The 22276-nt window shown below is 40.6% G+C and overlaps 1 protein-coding gene across 1 annotated transcript in view; it reads left to right on the forward strand.

Annotated features, from left to right (window-relative positions):
* DIAPH3 (diaphanous related formin 3) overlaps positions 1 to 22276 on the forward strand; it is a 561965-nt gene that overhangs the window by 33997 nt on the left and 505692 nt on the right. The window contains 2 exon segments of the mRNA XM_070380219.1: positions 18193 to 18223; positions 18226 to 18359. Coding sequence (XP_070236320.1) covers positions 18193 to 18223; positions 18226 to 18359 — 165 coding nt within the window.

The following is a 22276-nucleotide window of genomic DNA, read 5'->3' on the forward strand; positions in this document are numbered from 1 at the left end:
GTCGGACACGACTTAGCGACGGAACAACAACAACAAAGCCTAATGAACTCTGATCTTTTTCTTTCCCTTCCTTTCTACTCCTTTTACTCCTATCCATCCCATGAAAAAAAAGAAAGGTGATCCAGTCCACTAAGTGGGCTTCATGACGCCGAATAGTCTACAGTTTTATTGATTATTTCAGAGGACTGGCTTTTGGTCTCACTCATTTTCTTTATTGTTCTTTTATTTTCATTTAATTGTTTTATCTTTATTATTTCTATACTTTTGCTTTATTCTTTTAACAGCTTCTTTGGGTGGAAGCTTAAATAATTTATTTGAGAACTTTAGTTTTTCAATGAGAATTTTATGCTGTAAATTTCCTTCTGAGAACTACTTTAGCTGTTAATCTTCTGAATATTTGAAATAGTTTTAAGTTTCCTATTGATTTCTTCTTTTCCCCATTGATTATTTAGATATATCTTGTTTAAGTTTCAAATATTTGAGGATTTCCCGGTATCTTTATGTTGCTGATTTGTAATTTAAGTCCCTTGTGACCAGTGGTTTCGTACTTTGTGTGATTTCAGTCTTTTCAGTTTGAGGCTTGCTTTCTGCCCCAGAATGTGGGCGGTCTTGGTGGATACTCCATGTGTATTCTGTTTGTGTTAGAATTGGTCTATAAGTAGTAAATATGCCAAGGTGGTTGATAGTTTTGTTCACGTCTTCTATATTCTGATTTTCTGTTGCTTTTTCTAACAATTACTGAGGAGTGTTGAAGTCTCCAACTGTAATTTTGGATTCTTAAATTTTTCTTCTTAGTTCTTTCAACTTTTGCTTCATGTTTTATGAAGCTCTGCAATTAAGTGCATATACATTTTGTATTGTTTCAATTTATCATTATGAAATGATCCTTTTTATCTCAGTAATATTCATTACTTTTTAGTCTTTGCACATTTAATGGATTTCTCTGCTCTGCCTGATACAGTTATCTCCTTCCCTTTTGAAGAACAAAGACTTGGCTTCTGTGGCCCACACTTTATAGGTTTCATACCCCTTGGACTGTTCCTTCTCTGTCTCTGCTGTGTGTGTGTCTCCTCTGCCTTTAACCTTACACATCTTGTAGACTGTTGTCATCTCTCAGCCTGCTCTCCTGCAGCCACTCTTCTCTTCTTTGTCTCTGGTGCTTGGCTTGGGTGATCACCTCTGTGTGTATCTGTCTTGACTTTTCCTCAAGCTGAGGCATCCATGCGTTGGCCTATTGAATACCTTCAGATCGATGTCTCATTTTTATGTGAAACTCTTTGTGTCCTGAATTAAATTTGTCACTTCCCTCTTAAGCATATTTCTGTCCTGTATTTTCATAGAAGGTAACTTCACCCTTCTAATGTTTCGTTAGGACTCACAACTTTCTGTTGCTTCCTAAGAAGCCAGCTTCTTGGGGGTACTTCCCTGGTGGTACAGTGGTTAAGACTCTGCACTTGCCATGCAGAGCACATGGGTTTGATCCCTGGTTCAGGGAACTAAGGTCCACCATGTCGGGGAAAAAAAAAAAAACTGAAAAAAAAAAAAGCCAGCCTCGTGCACCGCAACCAGAATGACCTATCTGAATTGCATGCCTGACAGTACTTTGCCCTGTTTGTAACTGCGTAGTTGCACCTTTACCTATAGGTCAAGCCTAAAGCTTTTTGCTGTGGCACATAGGCCTCCGTGGTAGGACCCCGCTTCTCTAACTTGATATACGTCTCTCAGTCAGCAAGCAGGAGTCAAGTAAGTTGCTGGAGAATTTACTCAGGGAATGTGAAAAAACAGCTGCTGCTTGGAAAAAGGTGTGTTAAGTGATAATGAGGACTGTTTATTAGCTGTGTGCCAAGTAGCATTCCAAATATTAGCTTTATGAACACATTTAGTTTCCACAACAAGCCTCTGAGTAGGCCTTGTTACTATTCCATTTTTCAAAGATGAAGAAACTGAGGCAAGAGAGAGTACGAGTAACTTGTGTAAAGTCATGTGAAGCAGCCAGGAAAACTGACAGATTGGCCCCAGGGAGCATGATCTTTGCCACGAGACTTACACTGCCACTTAAGCTCTGTCCCTGTCTCAGTGTAAAATCTGAAAGTGTTTCCTTATTTTCTGCTTTTCTCCTGCAGTCATTGGAATGAGTCTTCTGACCTTGAAACTGACCAGGAAAAGTTGTATTCTAGCCATTGATCTTAATCCTAAGAAATTATAATAGTAAAGACATATTGTATTTAAGGAGTTTTCTGTGATAAGAAATGAACTGTTTTGAGTATTTCTAGTAAGTAAACAAAACTGGAAAAGTCGTCTCAAAGGAGTAGTGATGTGTGTGACTGAGAAATAGCAACAGGTAAAGGATATGTTTTCTTAATTGCAAAGAACATAGAAAAACTTCTGTCTGGAAACCACAATCTTGCAGCAGTGGCAGCTTGCCCCCAGGTGTACAGGTAGGCTTTCTAGGTGCCCCTCCCAGGTCCTCCTGGAAGGGACTCCAGACTGCGTGTGGTTTTGTGGTCTGGGCGTGCATGCAGGGGGATCTGTGAGAAGCTCCCCCTGTGCTCCGTGGGCCTGCAGACCCGCTCGGTGTACTTGACTCTGCTGCGTTCCCGGGTGTTTTTCCTTCTGCTGCTGGGCACTGCAGGCTGAGAGCTCAGGCGAGTGTGCCTGCCCAGCCTCCGATTTGTCTACCTGCATGCTGTGCCTGTGGAGAAGGCAATGGCAACCCACTCCAGTACTCTTGCCTGGCAAATCCCATGGATGGAGGAGCCTGGTAGCCTGCAGTCCATGGAGTCGCTAGGAGTTGGACACAACTGAGCGACTTCACTTTCCCTTTTCACTTCCATGCATTGGAGAAGGAAATGGCAACTCTCCAGTGTTCTTGCCTGGAGAGTCCCAGGGACGGGGGAGCCTGGTGGGCTGCCGTCTATGGGTCGCACAGAGTCGGACACGACTGAAGCGACTTAGCAGCAGTAGCAGCATGCTGTGCCTGTACCTACCTGGATGTGTGGTGTCTTGTGGAATATATATAAATTAAACATCACAGTTATGAAAGAAAATAAAATGATTTTGATTATCTGAATTTGTGCCTAACTCCGAAGTCTGGTCATGGAACCTAAATCATTAACTTTTTCTTTTTAAAGTTCAATGGAAAAGAATAATTTAAAATAATTTTATCATATGGGCCTGCTGCTACTGTTGCTAAGTCGCTTCAGTCGTGTCCGACTCTGTGCGACCCCATAGATGGCAGCCCACCAGGCTCCCCCCGTCCCTGGGATTCTCCAGGCAAGAACACTGGAGTGGGTTGCCATTTCCTTCTCCAGTGCATGAAAGTGAAAAGTGAAAGTGAAGTCGCTTAGTCGTGTCCAACTCTTCTCGACCCCATGGACTGCAGCCCACCAGGCTCCTCTATCCATGGGATTCTCCAGGCCAGAGTATTGGAGTGGGCTGCCATTGGGCCTAGTAAGATTTAAAGCTTTCTGTATTGAATTTAAGTTTATTTTGCATTTTTATTAATTTATTTTTCCTTTTAAAGTTAAAAACAAATGATAAAGCAAAATGTATCATAATATATTCCACAGCTGTCCTGCAAAATTATATATTCAAAATAGTCTGTGGAAATTCAATATACCAGGAACTTACCCGGTGGTGCAGTGGTTAAGAATCCTTCTACCAGTGCAGTGGAGTGGGTTTGAGCCTTCGTCCGGGAGGATTCCAGGTCCCAGGGGCAGCCTGCGGGCCTCGAGCCTGCGCTCTGCAGCAGGGGAAGTCCCCGCACTGAGAAGCTGGCACACAGCAGCGAAGGCCCAGCGCAGCCAAGAATCAACCAATAAGGGAATAAAGGAGGTGCACCAGCGGGACAACTGAATATACCTGAAAATAAGTCGTAAAAAACTTCAGCTATTCACTCAGTTTGGTGGGCCTTTCAGAGCACATTAATATGAGTTAATTAGCACTTCCTGTATTTAGATTTTCAGTAGTTAACACTTCAGTGCTATCTTGGATTTTTAAATATTTATGGGCTGGTTTAGAGAGCTCCTCCTCAAATCAGTAGGAACTTGGAAATAAGATCAAGAGTTCTCAGAGCTGAGTATGCTAAGATGCAGTAAGGTATGCAGACTTGTTTATTCATCCTTTTATCCATTAATTCATGGAGCCTTTATTGAGGGCTTGGTACTGTTATAGACATGGCAAAGATGAATAATATGTCTCTGCCCTCTGGGAACAGTGAGGAAAAAAACTTGTGTACAAAACCAGTATGCAGTTGAAGTGGGCTGGAATGGTGAATGGTAAGGTCAATTTTGGTCTTGGAGAAAACTTCATAGAGAAGGTGACTTTTCAGCTGTTTCAAAGGACAGGTTGGAATACAGACTGGCAGGAGTGGTAGTAATTTTTTTTTTTCTTTCTAATGATTTTACTCGTGGATATCAGTGGAATGGATTACAGTGCCTATGTCAGGTTGGCAGGTAGAAAGCAATTGTTGATATCTTCAGGTAATTTTTGGGTATGATTGGTCTAGGTCTTGAAAAAAATGTAACATTTATAGAACTAATTTATATTTCCTTTCAAGCATATAGTAGTATAATATTTGAATATATGTAATTAGAAATTGTACTTTAAGTAGATGTGGATAAATATAACTTTGAGATATTTGGAATATTCAGTTCAACTCAGTTCAGTCGCTCAGTCATGTCCAACTCTTTGCGACCTCTTGGACTGCAGCACGCCAGGCCTCCCTGTCCATCACCAACAACAGGAGTTTACAAAACTCATGTCCATTGAGTCAGTAATGCCATCCAACAATCTCATCCTCTGTTGTCCCCTTCTCCTCTTGCCTTCAGTCTTTCCCAGCATCAGGGTCTTTTCAAATGAGTCAGTTCTTCACATCAGGTGGCCAAAATGTTGGAGCTTCAGCTTCAGCATAAGTCCTTCCAATGAATATTCAGGATTGATTTCTTTTAGAATGGACTGGTTGGATCTCCTTGCTGTCTAAGGGACTCTCAAGAATCTTCTCCAACACCAAAGTTCAAAAGCAGCAATTCTTCAGCGAAAAACTTTCTTTATAGTCCAACTCTCACATCCATACATGACTACTGGAAAAACCATAGCTTTGGCTAGACGGACCTTTGTTGGCCAAATAATGTCTTTGCTTTGTAATATGCTGTCTAGGTTGTTATAACTTTTCTTCCAAGGGGCAAGCGTCTTTGAATGTCATGGCTGCAGTCAACCATCTGCAGTGACTTTGGAGCCCAAGAAAATAAAGTCTGTCACTGTTTCCATTGTTTCCTCATCTATTTGCCATGAAGTGATGGGACCAGATGCCATGATCTTTCTTTTTTGAATCTTGAGTTTTAAGCCAGCTTTTTCACTCTCCTCTTTCACTTTCATCAAGAGGCTCGTTAGTTTCTCTTTGCTTTCTGCCATAAGTGTGGTGTCATCTGCATATCTGAGGTTATTAATATTTCTCCTGGCAGTCTTGATTCCAGCTTGTGCTTCCTCCAGTCCAGCATTTCTCATGATGTACTCTGCATATAAGTTAAATAAGCAGGGTGACAATATACAGACTTGACGTATTCCTTTACCGATTTGGAACCAGTCTGTTGTTCTGTGTCCAGTTCTAATTGTTGCTTCCTGACCTGCATGCAGATTTCTCAGCAGGCAGATCAGGTGGTCTGGTATTCCCATCTCTTTCAGAATTTTCCACAGTTTCTTGTGATCCACACAGTCAAAGGCTTTGGCATAGTCAAGAAAGCAGAAATAGATGTTTTTCTGGAACTCTCTTGCTTTTTCAATGATGCAGCAGATGTTGGCAATTTGATCTCTGGTTCGTCTGGCTTTTCTAAATCCAGCTTGAACATCTGGAAGTTCACGGTTCACATACTGTTGAAGCCTGCCTTGGAGAATTTTGAGCATTACTTTACTAGCATGTGAGATGAGTACAATTGTGCAGTAGTTTGAGCATTCTTTGGCATTGCCTTTCTTTGGGATTGGAATGAAAACTGATGTTTTCCAGTCCTGTGGCCACTGCTGAATTTTCCAAATTTGCTAGCATATTGAGTGCAGCACTTGCACAGCATCATCTTTCAGGATTTGAAAGAGCTCCACTGGAATTCCATCACCTCCACTAGCTTTGTTTGTAGCGATGCTTCCTAAGAGCCACGTGACTTTGCTTTTCAGGATGTCTGGCTCTAGGTGAGTGATCACACGATCGTGGTTATCTGGGTCTTGATGGCCTTTTTTGTATAATTTTTCTGTTTATTCTTGCCACCTGTTCTTGGTATCTTCCACTTCTGTTGGGTCCATACCATTTCTGTCTTGTATTGTGCCGATCTTTGCATGAAATGTTCCCTTGGTATCTCTGATTTTCTTGAGGAGATCTCTAGTCTTTTCCATTCTATTATTTTCCTCTATTTCTTTGCATTGATCTCTGAGGAAGGCTTTCTTATCTTTCCTTGCTATTCTTTGGAACTCTGCATTCAGATGAATGTATCTTTCCTTTTCTCCTTTGCCTTTCTCTTCTCTTTTCTCAGCTATTTGTAAGGCCTTCTCAGACAACCATTTTGCCTTTTTCCATTTCTTTTGTTTGGGATGGTCTTGATCACCGCCTCCTGTACAGTGTCACAAATCTCTGTCCATAGTTCTTCAGACACTCTTTTGGATCTAATCCTTTGAATCTATTTGTCACTTCCACTGTATAATCATAAGTGATTTGGTTTAGATCATACCTGAATAGTCTAGTGGTTTTCCCTACTTTCTTCAGTTTGAACCGGAATTTGGCAATAAGCAGTTTATGATCTGAGCCACAGTCAGCTCCTGATCTTATTTTTGCTGACTGTATAGGGCTTCTCTATCTTTGGCTGCAAAGAATATCATCAATCTGATTTCGGCATTGACCATCTGGTGTTGTCCACGTGTAGAGTCTTGTCTTGTGTTGTTGGAAGAGGGTGTTTGCTATGACCAGTGTATTCTCTTGGCAGAACTCTATTAGCCTTTGCCCTGTTTCATTCTGTTTCCAAGGCCAAATTTGCTGATTACTTCAGGTATTTCCTGACTTCCTACTTTTGCATTCCAGTCCCCTATAATGAAAAGGGCATCTTCTTTGTGTGTTAGTTCTAGAAGGTCTTGTAGGTCTTCATTGAACTGTTCACCTTCAGCTTCTTCAGCATTACTGGTCGGGGCATAGACTTGGAGTACTATCATATTGAATGGTTTGCCTTAGAAACGAACAGAGATAATTCTGTCGTTTTTGAGATGGCATCCAAGTACTGCATTTTGGACTCTTTTGTTGACTATGATGGCTCCTCTATTTCTTCTAAGGGATTCTTGCCCATGGAAGTAGATATAATGGTCATCTGAGTTAAATTCACCCATTCCAGGCCATTTTAGTTCGTTGAGTCCTAGAATGTTGACGTTCACTCTTGCCATCTCCTGTTTGACCACTTCCAATTTGCCTTGATTCATGGACCTAACATTCCAGGTTCCTATGCAATGTTGCTCTTTACAGCATCGGACTTGACTTCCATCACCTGTCACATCAACAACTGGGTGTTGCTTTTGCTTTGACTTCATTCTTTCTGGAGTTATTTCTCCACTGATCTCCAGTAGCATATTGGGCATCTTCCGACCTGAGGAGTTCAACTTTCAGTGTCCTGTCTTTTTGACTTAGAGTGGTACACATATACTAACATGTGGTATACTATATAATGGGGAAGCGCTAGGTGTATGGGCATCTAATCCAGTCTTGAGGTGTCAGAAAGGCTACTGCATGAGACGTTGTGCAAACTGAAGCCTGAATTGAAATTATCCAGATAAATGGATAGGTTCTAGGCACAAGAAATATCTTGTGCATGTGTAGAAGTTTCTAGGTTATTCATTATGTCTAGATGATATAGTCTAATGGTGGTGGGGTCACGAAGAGATTTTCTTAAGAGGAAGTAAGATTAAGGTCAAAGTGGGCCTTTGAGCCATGGTAAGATATTTGAGTGTCATCCTCTGAGCCGCGGGATTACAGATGCTGAAAGGTTTGAAGTACAGCAGTGAGGGACATGATTTGGTTTGGATTTCAGTAAGATCTGCGCAGAGATTAGTTTGGGGAGTGGTAGGGGCAGGGGCCAGTGGAGACACTGGAGCAAGTTAGGAGGCTATACCAGTTGTCCAGGTGGCCTGAAATAGGGCAGCAGTGGTAGCGGCAGAGGGCAGAGGCAAGATGACTTAAGATACGGTTCACTTGGTTTGATTTATGTTTCCTAGTTAATTTTCATTAAAGTTATTATAGTTCAAATCACTTTTCTGCTGACTGGAGACAACCTCAGGAGTCCACATCTTCAGTATGCGTCTGTATGCTTCTCCCCCAGTCCAGGGCCGTGTATTTTTCTAATCTGACAGTATCGCCCAACTTCTGAAGCCTTCAAAAACCCTCCTACTTTGCCCTTTGGAACTCAAAGTCTGTCATCTTTGAATGTTTGCTTTCCTTGTTGCAGTACTTGAAACCTAGGGGTTATTTGAAGACTTTATTTTCCTGTTAGCTTTTTCCTTCAAAGGCTTCCAGCTCTTCTTGAGCATTTCTATTGCATTTCTCCATGTTAGTCTCAACTGTGGGTCATCTCATCCCTCCCATTGATTCATTGCAAGCATTAGAACTTAAGTTCCTCTCTTTTACACCACTATTTATGTTATTTTTCCATTCGTACCTACCAGGGACACTTACTCTGGGGTCTATGGTCCCCCAAGGGGTCTGTGGTAGAATTCATGGTATAATTGAACTTAATGGGAAAAGGATTAAATCTTTTAAATTAAGCTTTAAGTAAAATTTAGTATTTAAAAAAATTATACACATAAGCAAGGCAAAAAACCAAATGACCAGCTAAACATAGGAACAGTAGGTTTGGGCCTGTGACTTTATCACAGATAAAGAAAGCCTCTTTCCTATGTGGGCATTTCCACTGGCTAGTCTGCATATGGCACTTGGCTGTGGAATACATATTGCATATTCAGTTCAGTTCAGTTGCTCAGTCTTGTCCGACTCTTTGAACCCATGGACTGCAGCATGCCAGGCTGTCCATCACCAACTCCCGGAGTTTGCTCAAACTCATGTCCATCGAGTTGGTGATGCCATCCAACCATCTCATCCTCTGTTGTCCCCTTATCCTCCTGCCTTCAGTCTTTCCCAGCATCAGGGTCCTTTCCAGTGAGTTGACTCTTCGCATCAGGTGGTCAAAGTATTGGAGCTTCAGCTTCAGCATCAGTCCTTCCAATGAATATTCAGGACTGATTTCCTTTAAGATGGACTGTTTGTATTTCCTTGCAGTCCAGGAAACTCTCAAAGAGTCTTCTCCAACACCACAGTTCAAAAGCATCAGTTCTTCAACGCTCAGCCTTCTTTATGGTCCAACTCTCACATCTGTACATGACTACTGGAAAAACCATAGCTTTGACTAGACGGACTTTTGTTGGCCAAGTAATGTCTCTGCTTTTGAATATCCTGTCTAGTTTTGTCATGGCTTTTCTTCCAAGGAGCAAGTGTCTTTTAATTTCATGGCATAACTTATTTTCAAGCAATTTAAAGGAATTTCAAGATTATAACTGTTAAGCGTATTTCTCACTTAATGATATTAAAACACTGTATAAAATCTAAATGTGAACAAATCATTGTAAGTAAGTAATTTTGGGGAGGTGGTGATACATTTTCATCTTTTCAAAGGATCCTCTGGTTAAAGAACTTTTTATAAATTTCAGTAATACAATTTAAGAGTGGGAAATGGCCATTTTAGGAGCATTGAAGGTAGGGTGTAGTAGTTGGTAGGTTGGTGGGAATTGTTACCAGGTGATAAGATTGTACCTATGACTGAGATGCTTAGCTTATCCACTTGAAACAGTGAATGGCCAGTTTTCCTCCCCAGAAAGATGTCTCTGTGACAGTGATGTCACTAGCATTTTAAAGAGCATGGGACTCGTTAGCTGTTCACATGCACCATCTCCTGTAATTCTGATTTAGCCTCACCTGATGTTCTTTGCATCCCTTTCCAAAGACTCTTTTGAGGTTCCTTCTCCACCCCAGAATTAATCACTGGTCTCTATCTGTTGCTAATTTACTCGAGGACGTTTACAGTATTTTTTACCTTTATTTGTAATTTGTTACTGTATTATTTTTTTCCCCAAGTGGTAATCATCTGTGGGATGGCACTATTTTTTGTATATTTTATCATCCAGTAATTGCTTAGTCATACCTTCAGGTATGACTGCCAGCTACTATTTTGTAGGCTAAACACACAATGGTGCCTATCAGTTGTCTGCTGCTGTGTAACAAATTAAGCCAAATCAGCAAACATTTATTATGTCATATTGTTTCTGCGGGTCAGGAGTTTGGAAGTTGCTTGGCTGGGTGGTTGTGGCTTCGTGTCTCATGAGGTTGCAGTGAAGATGTTGGCTAGAGCTCTCATCAGCTGAACGTTTGGGGCTTCTGGGATGGCTCACACACGTGGCTGTCGGCAGGATGTCTCCCTGCTTCTCTAGCTTCGTTAGCTCAGTTCTTTGCCACATGGGCCTTCCCCTAGGTCTTCTTGAGTGTCGTGATCTGGCAGCAGGCATATCCTAGAGTGAGTCATCCAAGAAGGAGCAAGACAAAAGCTGTAATGTCTTTTGTGACCTAGTCTTGGAAATGACACTCCATAATTTTCATAGTGTGCTGTTGCTTATACAAGTCAGGAGATCCCTGAGGACTGTCCTTGAGAATGGCCAGCACAGCTGAGACAGCTGAAGATTTGTCTAGCGCGGCACTTACATTTTAGTGGGAGAGAGGCAGAGTTCAACACAGAAGAAAATGACAAGCTTTCTTAAGTCATACTCAGCACAGATGAAGGAAATTAACCGTGTGCTGTGATAGACGGGAACGTGAGTGGGCTCATATACTACTTTAGATGGAGTGGTCTGCCTTTTAACCTGACGCTGAGAGGTGAGAGGTACTTTTATTTCTATTAACTATTTCTATTAATTAATATGGCTCACTGCCATATTAATTCGGAGAAGGCGATGGCACCCCACTCCAGTACTCTTGCCTCGAAAATCCCATGGACGGAGGAGCCTGGTAGGCTGCAGTCCATGGGGTCGCTGGGAGTCAGACACGACTGAGCGACTTTCACTTTCACTTTTCACTTTCATGCTTTGGAGAAGGAAATGGCAACCCACTCCAGTGTTCTTGCCTGGAGAATCCCAGGGACGGGGGAGCCTAGTGGGCTGCCGTTTATGGGGTCACACAGAGTCAGACACGACTGAAGTGACTTAGCAGCAGCAGCAGCCATATTAATTAAGCATGGCGTCCCTCCTCCAGATAGCATTATAATGGCACTCCCTCAAGTCTTCTGTGAATGTAACCAGTTCTTCAACAAAGATGCTATTGTGGAAATTTGAGGGGTTTGCTTAGGGTAACCCAGTAAGTGAGGGGCTGGGCAGGATTCAGGAGTCAGACTCTGGAGTTCTATTTTTAATCAGCAAGTTGCTTGGTTAGTAATAAATTAAAAAGCCAGGTTATTTTAACTGTTAGGTTTTTTTCCTCCTCTTCAATGTAGTGCAAGATTGCGATTGATAATTTTGAGTGGTTTTTTTTTTTATTTCAGGTATGTGTTGAAATAGAATTAATTCAATAATTAAAATAAACCTTTATTTGTTTAATATTCTCCTGGATTGCATGAAAATATCTTCTCCCTTCTGGATTCTAAGAATGTGTGTTTATGATCACACATAGTTTTTCCATCTTTTCAGGTTTTAAAATGACTAATAATTACATATCTTCCTTTTGTTTTAAATGTAAAAAAATCACTACTCTGTTAGTATTGAAAAACATTGTAACAGTAAAAAGTGTGTTTCCACTCTTACAGTGTTATAAAATAGCTAAGCATCCAGATAGTTTTTTAGAGCCTGTTTTTGGTTTAATTAATTTTTTAAACTGTCATTACTGATTATCACTGTTAGATAATACTCAGTAGGGTGCTCATTTAACTTCCCCTGAAGATAAGTGATATTAATTTATAAAATCCAGTACACCCCAGACACAGCTGAAGCCATATTAATTAAGTGTGTGTACCACCTCCAAATAGCATTATAATGGGATTCCCTCAGTGTTCTGTATATTTAACCAGCTCGTCAACAAAGGCAAACTGTATACTTTGCCTACTTGGGTTGTGTTTCTATCTCAACTTTAAGAGAATTTCACATGAAATTAAGAGTAGCCATCCAAGTGCACATTGTAAAATACATACAGTTGCAGTCAAATTGCCAAATGTAAACAACAAGTGATGAACACAGTACGATGGTGATTTCTGTCATGTTTTTATATACAAAACTGTTTTAAAAGTTTGCTTTTATGTTCTCTTGTGCCTTGCTTTAAGCAAATTGTGTGTGTAATTCCATGAAAGATGAATTAGGAGTGATTTTTCCCCCTATTTATGAGTAAAGTCATAGAATCATCCCTTTAAAAAAGATAAAACTTCCTTAGAACATTTACACTGATTTGATAATAATGTTCACTCTGTACCTGGCTTTGTAATCATGCTCACAGTATTTGGAATCTTCTTGTAGCCCTCGATAGAGCATCACATACCTGGAAATGTTTTCACTTTAACCCTCAGGTCTTCAACAAATTCAGTTTACTGTTTGTTCTAGTATAGGAGGAAGGGTTGGATTTATTTTTCTCCTGTGGCTCCTTCCTTATTTTGTCTTTCATTCCTTTCTGATCTAGGAAAATGAAAGCATTGAAATTATGAAACACTGATTTTTTTTTTTTGCATCTTTATAGATTTAGGAGTCAGAAGGGGGATGTGCTAATTTTTCCTATCTTGTCATTAGCTAGCTAGGCTAGAGATCTGGTGCACATTTTTTTCAACACTTGGATAAAAGCCAACCCTCGCCTAGAGTTCAGGTGCTAAGCATATGGTGGAGATGTGCTAATTCTGTATTATTATTGTACAAATTGTAGTATTATTTATTGATACTAATGTAGTTCTATGTCTAAAATCATAATGCATTGAGTTTTAAAATTTTCTTTGTGCTATTTTGTACTCTAAATTTGTTGTTCAGTTGTGTCCAACTCTTTGCGACCCCATCGACTGCAGCACGCCAGTCCTCCCTGTCCATCACCAACTCCCAGAGCTTGCTCAAACTCATGTCCATTGAGTTGATGATGCCATCCAACCATCTCACCCTCTGTTGTCCCCTTCTCCTCCTGCCTTCAATCTTTCCCAGCATCAGGGTCTTTTTCAATGAATTGGCTCTTCACCTCAGTGGCCAAAGTAATGGAGGTTCAGCTTCAGTCCTTCCAGTGAATATTCACGGTTGATTTCCTTTCATATTGACTAGTTTGATCTCCTTGCTGTTCAAGGGAATCTCTATAGAGTCTTCTCCAGCACCACAGTTTGAAAGCATCAGTTCTGATGCTTCTTTAGGGTCAGCCTTCTTTAGGGTCCAACTCTCACATCCATACATGACTACTGCAAAAACCATAGTTTTGTCTCTATGGACCTTTCTTGACAAAGTGACGTCTCTGCTTTTTAATATACTGTCTAGGTTTGTAATAGCTTTTCTTCCAAGGAGCAAGTGTCTTTTCGTTTCATGGCTGCAGTCACTGTCCACAGTGATTTTGGAGCACAAGAAAATAAAGTCTGTCACTGTAGTCTAAATAGCATGACATTTTTATGTATAAAAGTGTGTTGGAGCTTGTTTGTTGTTATTTAAACAAGTAGTTTCCTCATTGAAGAATTAAACAAATGCATTGAATTTGATGGTTCATTTCAGTCTCTTAGTACAGTGTGTAGATATAGAAGGGGCTCAACTAATAATTATTGTTATTTTTATGACTTTTAGAGATTTTTATTTTAAAGCATTTTGATTTTTGGTGAAAACTAAAATTTTGATTTCTTCTACCACTGTTGGAAGCTAAGTATTCATAAATTAGCTTGTGAATTGCTTAAGCTTACTCCTCCCATTTATTGACATGTTTACGTTTATAATATTGATGTTGCATTAATAGTGTTTTGCTTAATTTCGCTTCCTTATAAGTTATTAATGCACTTTGTGTGTGTGGTGTGAAGAGGAGTCAGTATAGTTTCTACACTCAAGGGTTGATGTTACATGTATAGACTCAATGGCAATGAAGTAGTGATTCAAAAGACTGAGGAACCAACCCCGTTTCTTAACTGTTCAATGTCCCTAGTGTTTTAAAACAAGTATCAAGAATTGAAGTACTGATGTCCATAGAGATAACTTGTGGACATATATTCATGTGAAATAATTTCATATTTCTGAGCTGTTTCACAGCAGGGAGGTTTTATGTTGGTGACTTAGCTGCCCTTTTTCTTTTGCTACATTGTATATACTTCCTATTACATTTTCTACATAGCCATGTAATTACCTGTTTATGTGCTTGTCTCCTCCACCTGATTGTTAGTTATTTACATTCACATAGCTCATTTATTTTTGTATCACTGACTTGCTCTTTATTTCTTTTTGTGTATTTGGTATTCCGTTTCCATCAATTCTGCATGAAAAACCTCTTTTGACACTTTTTGTAGTGGAGGTCTGCTGTAGACAGATTCTCTCAGCTTTTGCTTGTCTGGAAATGTCTTTATTTTGCTTCTGTTTATGAAAAGTAGTTTTACTAGACATTGAATTCTAGGATGAAGGTATTTTTCTTTCAGTTTCTCAAGGATGCCATTCGGTTGTCTTTTGCTGGCATTGTTTCTGGTGAGAAATTTGTATCATTTTTGTTCGGTATTTAATGTCTTCTTTTTATGGTTTGCTCTTTATTTTTAATTTTCAGTAGTTTGACTGTGAGGTTCCTACGTATGGGTGTTTTGTTTGCTTGTTTTGTATTTTTTCTGGGGATTGCTGAGCTTCTTGGATCTGTGAATTGATAGACGCATATGTCTATATCTGTATTTATAATACTCTTTTCTCTTCTGCTGGGGACCCTAGCCACACTTGTGTCACAACATTTCATAGTGTATCATGAATATTGGTTATTCTAGTTTGTTTGTTTGTTTGTTTCAGTTTGAGTACTTTCTATTGATCTGTGTTTAGGTTCACCAGTTCTTTCCTCAGCAGTGTTCAGGTTCTTTTTAAGCCCATCTAATGAATTCTTCGTTTCTGATACACTTTTCATTCTAATAGATTAAAAAAATAGTGTCCATGATTTGCTACTGAAAGTCCCCAAATGATGGTCGTAGTTTCATTATACCCTTTAGCATTATTTTTATGAATCTTCTTTTAAATAGTCTGTCTAGTAATTCTGCCGTCTAGGCCATCTCTCGGTCACTTCTTTTGACCATGAGCCACATTTCTTGCTCCTTTGTGTCTTGCAACATTTGATTGTATGGTGGACATTTTATTTAATTACAGTAGAAGTTAAATAATATTTGCTTCCAAGGGAGGGCATGCCCTTCTTTCAGACTCTTGAAATGGGGGCTGTGTCTCTGTGATTGCTAGTTGAGCTGGGTTTGGTCTTCCTGCTGCTAGAGTTTTATTCAGCTTGTCTGTGGCCTCAAATGCTTTGTGGACTTGGGATCTGACTGCTAATGAGATTCTGGCAATTTGCTTTTTGGCATTAACACTTGAACTTTGGCTTTGGAAACCATGGAATATCTCTTTCTGCTTTAAAGTCTTGATGCCCATTTTTAGGATTTCTGTAGTGTTCTTTTTTTGTTTTCAGTTCCATTGCTGACTCTCTTTCTTCAGAGACTTGGTATCCTGCCCCCAGCCTTCAGATAGCAGCTGGCGTGTGTGCTCTGAAGGTCTGGGTTTCTCTCAGGTCTCCTGGCTGGTCCAGAGGCTTTGGCAGGCAGCTGCTTTGCACTGGGAGAGGCCTCTCCTGCCTCGGAGCATCCCCATATTCGGCTTTCCTTCTCTAACCCTGGCCACAGGCATCTACCCCATGCAGTGTGTGAAGATTGAGGGAAAGAGTTGATCGGAGGGTGCAGACTCGCTCCATGGCTGGGACTTCATGACCCAGGGCCTGGAAGTCATGCCAGCGCTCATGTGGCTGTCAGTAGTTCGTTAAAAAACTTGGCTGGTTTTTCTTTACCTGTACTGAATTTATTTTTCTTCTTCAGCTGCTGTCAGGGATAAGAGCAGTCTGTTTCCTCCCAGTATTTAGTCAGTACCGGTTTCCTTGTGTCCTCAGCTTCCTGATGGGTTGAAAACAACAGCGAGAAGAATTCTGTAGGGTGTCTGGCTTCTTTTGGTTGTTAGGATGAGAGCAGTGGTGTTGTGGACTACTCTGTAATCCTGCCAGAAGCTGTTGTGTTGTTAGTACTTTAACATTTAGTTTGTGTTAGATGGGCCATGTGTGAGTATATGTATTACATGGTATTTTTCCTTAGGATTATCTTCAAAGTGAATTTAAAGGCCTGTTTTGAAAGACAAGTCTTATTATCTTTGCATATTATTATTTGAAGGCTTCCTTTGTGGCTCAGCTGGTAAAGAATCCTACAGTGTGTGAGCTCTGGGTTCAATCCCTGGGTTGGGAAGATCCGGGGGAGGAGGGCATGGCAACCCACTTGGACATTCTTGCTTGGAGAATCTCCATGGACAGAGGAGCCTGGCTTGCTGCAGTCCATGGGGGTCGCAAAGAGTTGGGCATGGCTTGGCAACCAAGCACAGAACATTATTATTTGCAAAAAATCCTATTTCTTTAGTGAAGTGAATAATCAATACTGTGACTTACTATCTTTTTAAATAGAGAATTTAAGTGTTATATTTCTTTAATGGGCCCTAGTAGCTCTAGTCAGTAGAACCTCTGTCATGATAGAAGTATACTTTATGTTTTGCCCAATATGGGCACCACTAGTCTCTTGTGGTTCTTGAACACTTGGTATGTGACTAGGGCAGCAAAGGAACTGAGTTTTAAAATTTAATTTATATTTGAATAACCACATGTAATTAATGGCTACCACAGTGAATAGTACAGGTTTATGTACTACACATATATATGGTGAAAACAGTAGCTTAATGTGTGCACAGTTATGCTGAACAGTTCCAGAATCATAGTGTTTTTTAAGTACCCTTCTTTCCCTTTTTGATGGTTACCACTTGAAACACTGTGTGTGTCTGGATTCTCTGTGAGGAATAGAACTTGATAAGTACACGCTATTTTCAATGAATGAACAATTAGCTTTGTAAAATAATCTATGCATTTTCAAATATCCGTGGACTATTTGTTGATACAATTGTAGAAGAAATCTCATTGCAATAAAAATCCAGTTTTATTTCTTGAGGCTTCAGTCTACTCTGTGGTGGTGGTGGTGGTGGTGGTTTAGTCGCTAAGTCTTATCTGACTTTTGCAACCCCGTGGACTTGTGAGCCCACCAGGTTCCTCTGTCCATGGGATTCTCCAGGCAAGAATACTGGAGTGGGTTGCCATTTCCTTCTCCAAGTCTACTCTGTAGTTATTCATAAAGTTCAAATACAGACTGATCTGAGTAAAGAGAAATGTGATGTCTCTCAGGCCAAGCTATGGAGATATAAGTAAAATTCAGTTCTCAAAGTGCCTAAATCACATCTTCCCATCCCCTCCCAGTCCTAGTGTAGTATGTGCTATGAAAAGGACGCTGGAGGAGAGGGCTCGAGGGTGAACTCTGAGTACCAGTGTGATTGCCAGCCACCAAATTAGCTGGGCTTCCTCGTGGCTCAGTTGGTAAAGAGTCTACTTGCAGTGCAGGAGATCAGGGTTCAATTCCTGGGATGGGAGGATCCCTGGAGTAGGGCATGGCAACTCACTCCAGTGTTCTTGCCTGGAGAACCCCATGGATAGAGGGGGCCTGGCGGGCTACAGTCCATGGGGTTGTTAAGAGTCAGACAGGATTTAGTGACTAAACCACCAAATTAGCTAAATTACCTTTGTAAAAATGCTTAATTTGTTACTCTGTAGCAAAGGTCATTTATCATTAGAGTCTTCATTCTATAATCTTAAGATTGGAAGGAATCTTTTGAGTTTTTTTCTCTCTCCTGCCTTCAGACAGGATAATTATGAAGACTCTTCACTTATTTTTATATTTATTATTTCTTTTAATCTTAAAATTTACATGCTAAATTGAATGCCTCCTGATGAAATCACAATGATGATACAACTGACCCTGTTTTTTCATTTTGGAAATTAAATAAGTATTGTTGAGAAGGGATTACTTACATGTGTGCTTTTTATTTTATCTTTCTTCATAGATGGATAGATTTGCCAGCATAAGAATTCCAGGAGCAAAAAAGAGAGGCCTCCACTTTCCAACCTGAGGACTGCATTTTCAAACAATGATTGCTCTTCAGAAATGAATGAAAACATTCCAAAACCACTGTCAGAGAAGGAAATCTTAGAGCTTTTTGAAAAGATGATGGTAAGAATTTTGATTCATTATAAAATTTTTGATGTAAAAGCCTTAGCTTTGGCTTATGTTCATGGAACTAAATGTGTATGAAACTTAGGTTCCATAGGTGATTTCTGATATCATTGAGATAGCTAGCACTCAAGGCATAGAGAGGTTTAGGATTACAAAAATAAGAATCTGAAGAAAAGTGTCATACCAGTTGTTTTACACAGAAGTACATAAAACATAAACCCTCTAAAGTATCAGATATACTTTTATCTTGAATAGATTATCTAAGTGCTATGTCTGGCTCAGTTGCATTTGAGAATGACAGTCATAGTGCTTTGCTGTGTGTGTTGTTAAGTATGCTGATTTTTGGACCTTGTTTAAGCTCTTAGTTCTCACAATAACCATGTTTGCATAGTCCTGCAACAGTTAAGTCTGCAGACACTTGAACTCACTTGCTTTGGGGTGTACATTTATAACTCTTCTATGCTAAGTCACCTCAGTGATTCATGTCCGACTCTGCGACCCCATAGACGGCAGCCCACCAGGCTCCCCCGTCCCTGGGATTCTCCAGGCAATAACACTGGAGTGGGTTGGCATTTCCTTCTCCAATGCATGACAGTGAAAAGGGAAAGTGAAGTCACTCAGTTGTGTCCGGCTCTTAGCGACCCCATGGACTGCAGCCTACCAGGCTCCTCCGTCCATGGGATTTTCCAGGCAAGAGTACTGGAGTGGGGTGCCATTGCCTTCTCCATAACTCTTCGATCAGATCAGATCAGATCAGATCAGTCGCTCAGTCGTGTCCGACTCTTTGCAACCCCATGAATCGCAGCACGCCAGGCCTCCCTGTCCATCACCAACTCCCAGAGTTCACTCAGACTCATGTCCATCGAGTCAGTGATGCCGTCCATCGAGTCAGTGATGCCATCCAGCCATCTCATCCTCTGTCGTCCCCTTCTCCTCTTGCCCCCAATCCCTCCCAGCATCAGAGTCTTTTCCAATGAGTCAGCTCTTCACATGAGGTGGCCAAAGTACTGGAGTTTCAGCTTTAGCATCTTTCCTTCCAAAGAAATCCCAGGGCTGATCTCCTTTAGAATGGACTGGTTGGATCTCCTTGCAGTCCAAGGGACTCTCAAGAGTCTTCTCCAACACGACAGTTCAAAAGCATCAATTCTTCGGTGCTCAGCGTTCTTCACAGTCCAAATTTCACATCCATACATGACCACAGGAAAAACCATAGCCTTGACTAGACGAACCTTTGTTGGCAAAGTAATGTCTCTGCTTTTGAATATGCCTCCTAGGTTGGTCATAACTTTCCTTCCAAGGAGTAAGCGTCTTTTAATTTCATGGCTGCAGTCACCATCTGTAGTGATTTTGGAGCCCAGAAAAATAAAGTCTAACACTGTTTCCACTGTTTCCCCATCTATTTCCCATGAAGTGGTGGGACCGGATGCCATGATCTTCGTTTTCTGAATGTTGAGCTTTAAGCCAACTTTTTCACTCTCCACTTTCACTTTCATCAAGAGGCTTTTTAGTTCCTCTTCACTTTTTGCCATAAGGGTGGTGTCATCTGCATATCTGAGGTTATTGATATTTCTCCCAGCAATCTTGATTCCAGCTTGTGTTTCTTCCAGTCCAGCGTTTCTCATGATGTACTCTGCATATAAGTTAAATAAACAGGGTGATAATATAAAGCCTTGACGTACTCCTTTTCCTATTTGGAACCAGTCTGTTGTTCCGTGTCCAGTTCTAACTGTTGCTTCCTGACCTGCATACAGATTTCTCAAGAGGCAGATCAGGTGGTCTGGTATTCCCATCTCTTTCAGAATTTTCCACAGTTTATTGTGATCCACACTGTCAAAGGCTTTGACATAGTCAATAAAGCAGAAATAGCTGCTTTTCTGGAACTCGCTTGCTTTTTCCATAATCCAGCAGATGTTGGCAATTTGATCTCTGGTTCCTCTGCCTCTTCTAAAACCAGCTTGAACATCAGGAAGTTCATGGTTCACATATTGCTGAAGCCTGGCTTGGAGAATTTTGAGCATTACTTTACTAGCGTGTGGGATGAGTGCAATTGTGCGGTAGTTTGAGCATTCTTTGGCATTGCCTTTCTTTGGGATTGGAATGAAAACTGACCTTTTCCAGTCCTGTGGCCACTGCTGAGTTTTCCAAATTTGCTGGCATACTGAGTGCAGCACTTTCACAGCATCATCTTTCAGGATGTGGATAGCTCAACTGGAATTCTATCACCTTCACTAGCTTTGTTCGTAGTGATGCTTTCTAAGGCCCACTTGACTTCACATTCCAGGATGTCTGGCTCTAGGTCAGTGATCACACCATCATGATTATCTGGGTCATGAAGATCTTTTTTGTACAGTTCTTCTGTGTATTCTTGCCATCTCTTCTTAATATCTTCTGCTTCTGTTAGGTCCATACCACTTCTGTCCTTTATCGAGCCCATCTTTGCATGAAATGTTCCTTTGGTATCTCTGATTTTCTTGAAGAGATCTCTAGTCTTTCCCAGTCTGTTGTTTTCCTCTATTTCTTTGCATTGATTGCTGAAGAAGGCTTTCTTATCTCTTCTTGCTATTCTTTGGAACTCTTCATTCACATGTTTATATCTTTCCTTTTCTCCTTTGCTTTTCACTTCTCTTCTTTTCACAGCTATTTGTAAGGCCTCCCCAGACAGCCATTTTGCTTTTTTGCATTTCTTTCCCACGGGAATGGTCTTGATCCCTGTTTCCTGTATAATGTCACGAACCTCATTCCATAGCTCATCAGGCACTCTATCTATCAGATCTAGGCCCTTAAATCTATTTCTCACTTCCACTGTATAATCATAAGGGATTTGATTTAGGTCATACCTGAATGGTCTAGTGGTTTTCCCTACTTTCTTCAATTTAAGTCTGAATTTGGCAATAAGGAGTTCATGGTCTGAGCCACAGTCAGCTCTTGGTCTTATTTTTGCTGACTGTATAGAGCTTCTCCATCTTTGGCTGCAAAGAATATAATCAATCTGATTTCGGTGTTGACCATCTGGTGATGTCCATGTATAGAGTCTTCTCTTGTGTTGTTGGAAGAGGGTGTTTGTTATGACCAGTGCATTTGCTTGGCAAAACTCTATTAGCCTTTGCCCTGCTTCATTGTGTATTCCAAGGCCAAATTTGCCTGTTACTTCAGGTGTTTCTTGACTTCCTACTTTTGCATTCCAGTCCCCTATAATGAAAAGGACATCTTTTTGGATGTTAGTTCTAAAAGGTCTTGTAGGTCTTCATAGAACCGTTCAACTTCACCTTCTTCAGCATTACTGGTTGGGGCATAGACTTTGATTACTGTGATATTGAATGGTTTGCCTTGGAAACGAACAGAGATCATTCTGTCGTTTTTGAGATTGCATCCAAGTACTGCATTTCAGACTGTTTTGTTGACCATGATGGCTACTCCATTTCTTCTGAGGAATTCCTGCCTGCAGTAGTAGATATAATGGTCATCTGAGTTAAATTCACCCATTCCAGTCCATTTTAGTTGGCGGATTCCTAGAATGTCGACATTCACTCCTGCCATCTCTTGTTTGACCACTTCCAATTTGCCTTGATTCATTAACCATGAGTTAATATAATTTCAGTCTAGAAGAAAAAGAATATAACCCTTTTTTTTTTTTTGCTAGCCTTTGCATCTGTTTATGAGACTTGTATAAGGCAGATTTATTCAACACTGCCTTTGAGGACTCAAAATAGTAAACTGCCCCCTTCTTCATGCATCGTGTGTTTGAACCACTGCCTAAATTGTCTGTGATATTCTGGAATGGTACTGTTTTGGTTCACCTATTAAGACAGTTTTCTCCCTTGTGTCATAGTTGCTGGTGTCATCTGAGTAAGTAGAGCAAGTAGGCCAGTGATAGGCATTTGCGAAGGCATACCACCAGCTGTTAAAGTATAACC

This window comes from Bos mutus, chromosome 12, assembly GCF_027580195.1.
Source record: "Bos mutus isolate GX-2022 chromosome 12, NWIPB_WYAK_1.1, whole genome shotgun sequence".
In the NCBI taxonomy this organism is placed as follows: domain Eukaryota; kingdom Metazoa; phylum Chordata; class Mammalia; order Artiodactyla; family Bovidae; genus Bos; species Bos mutus.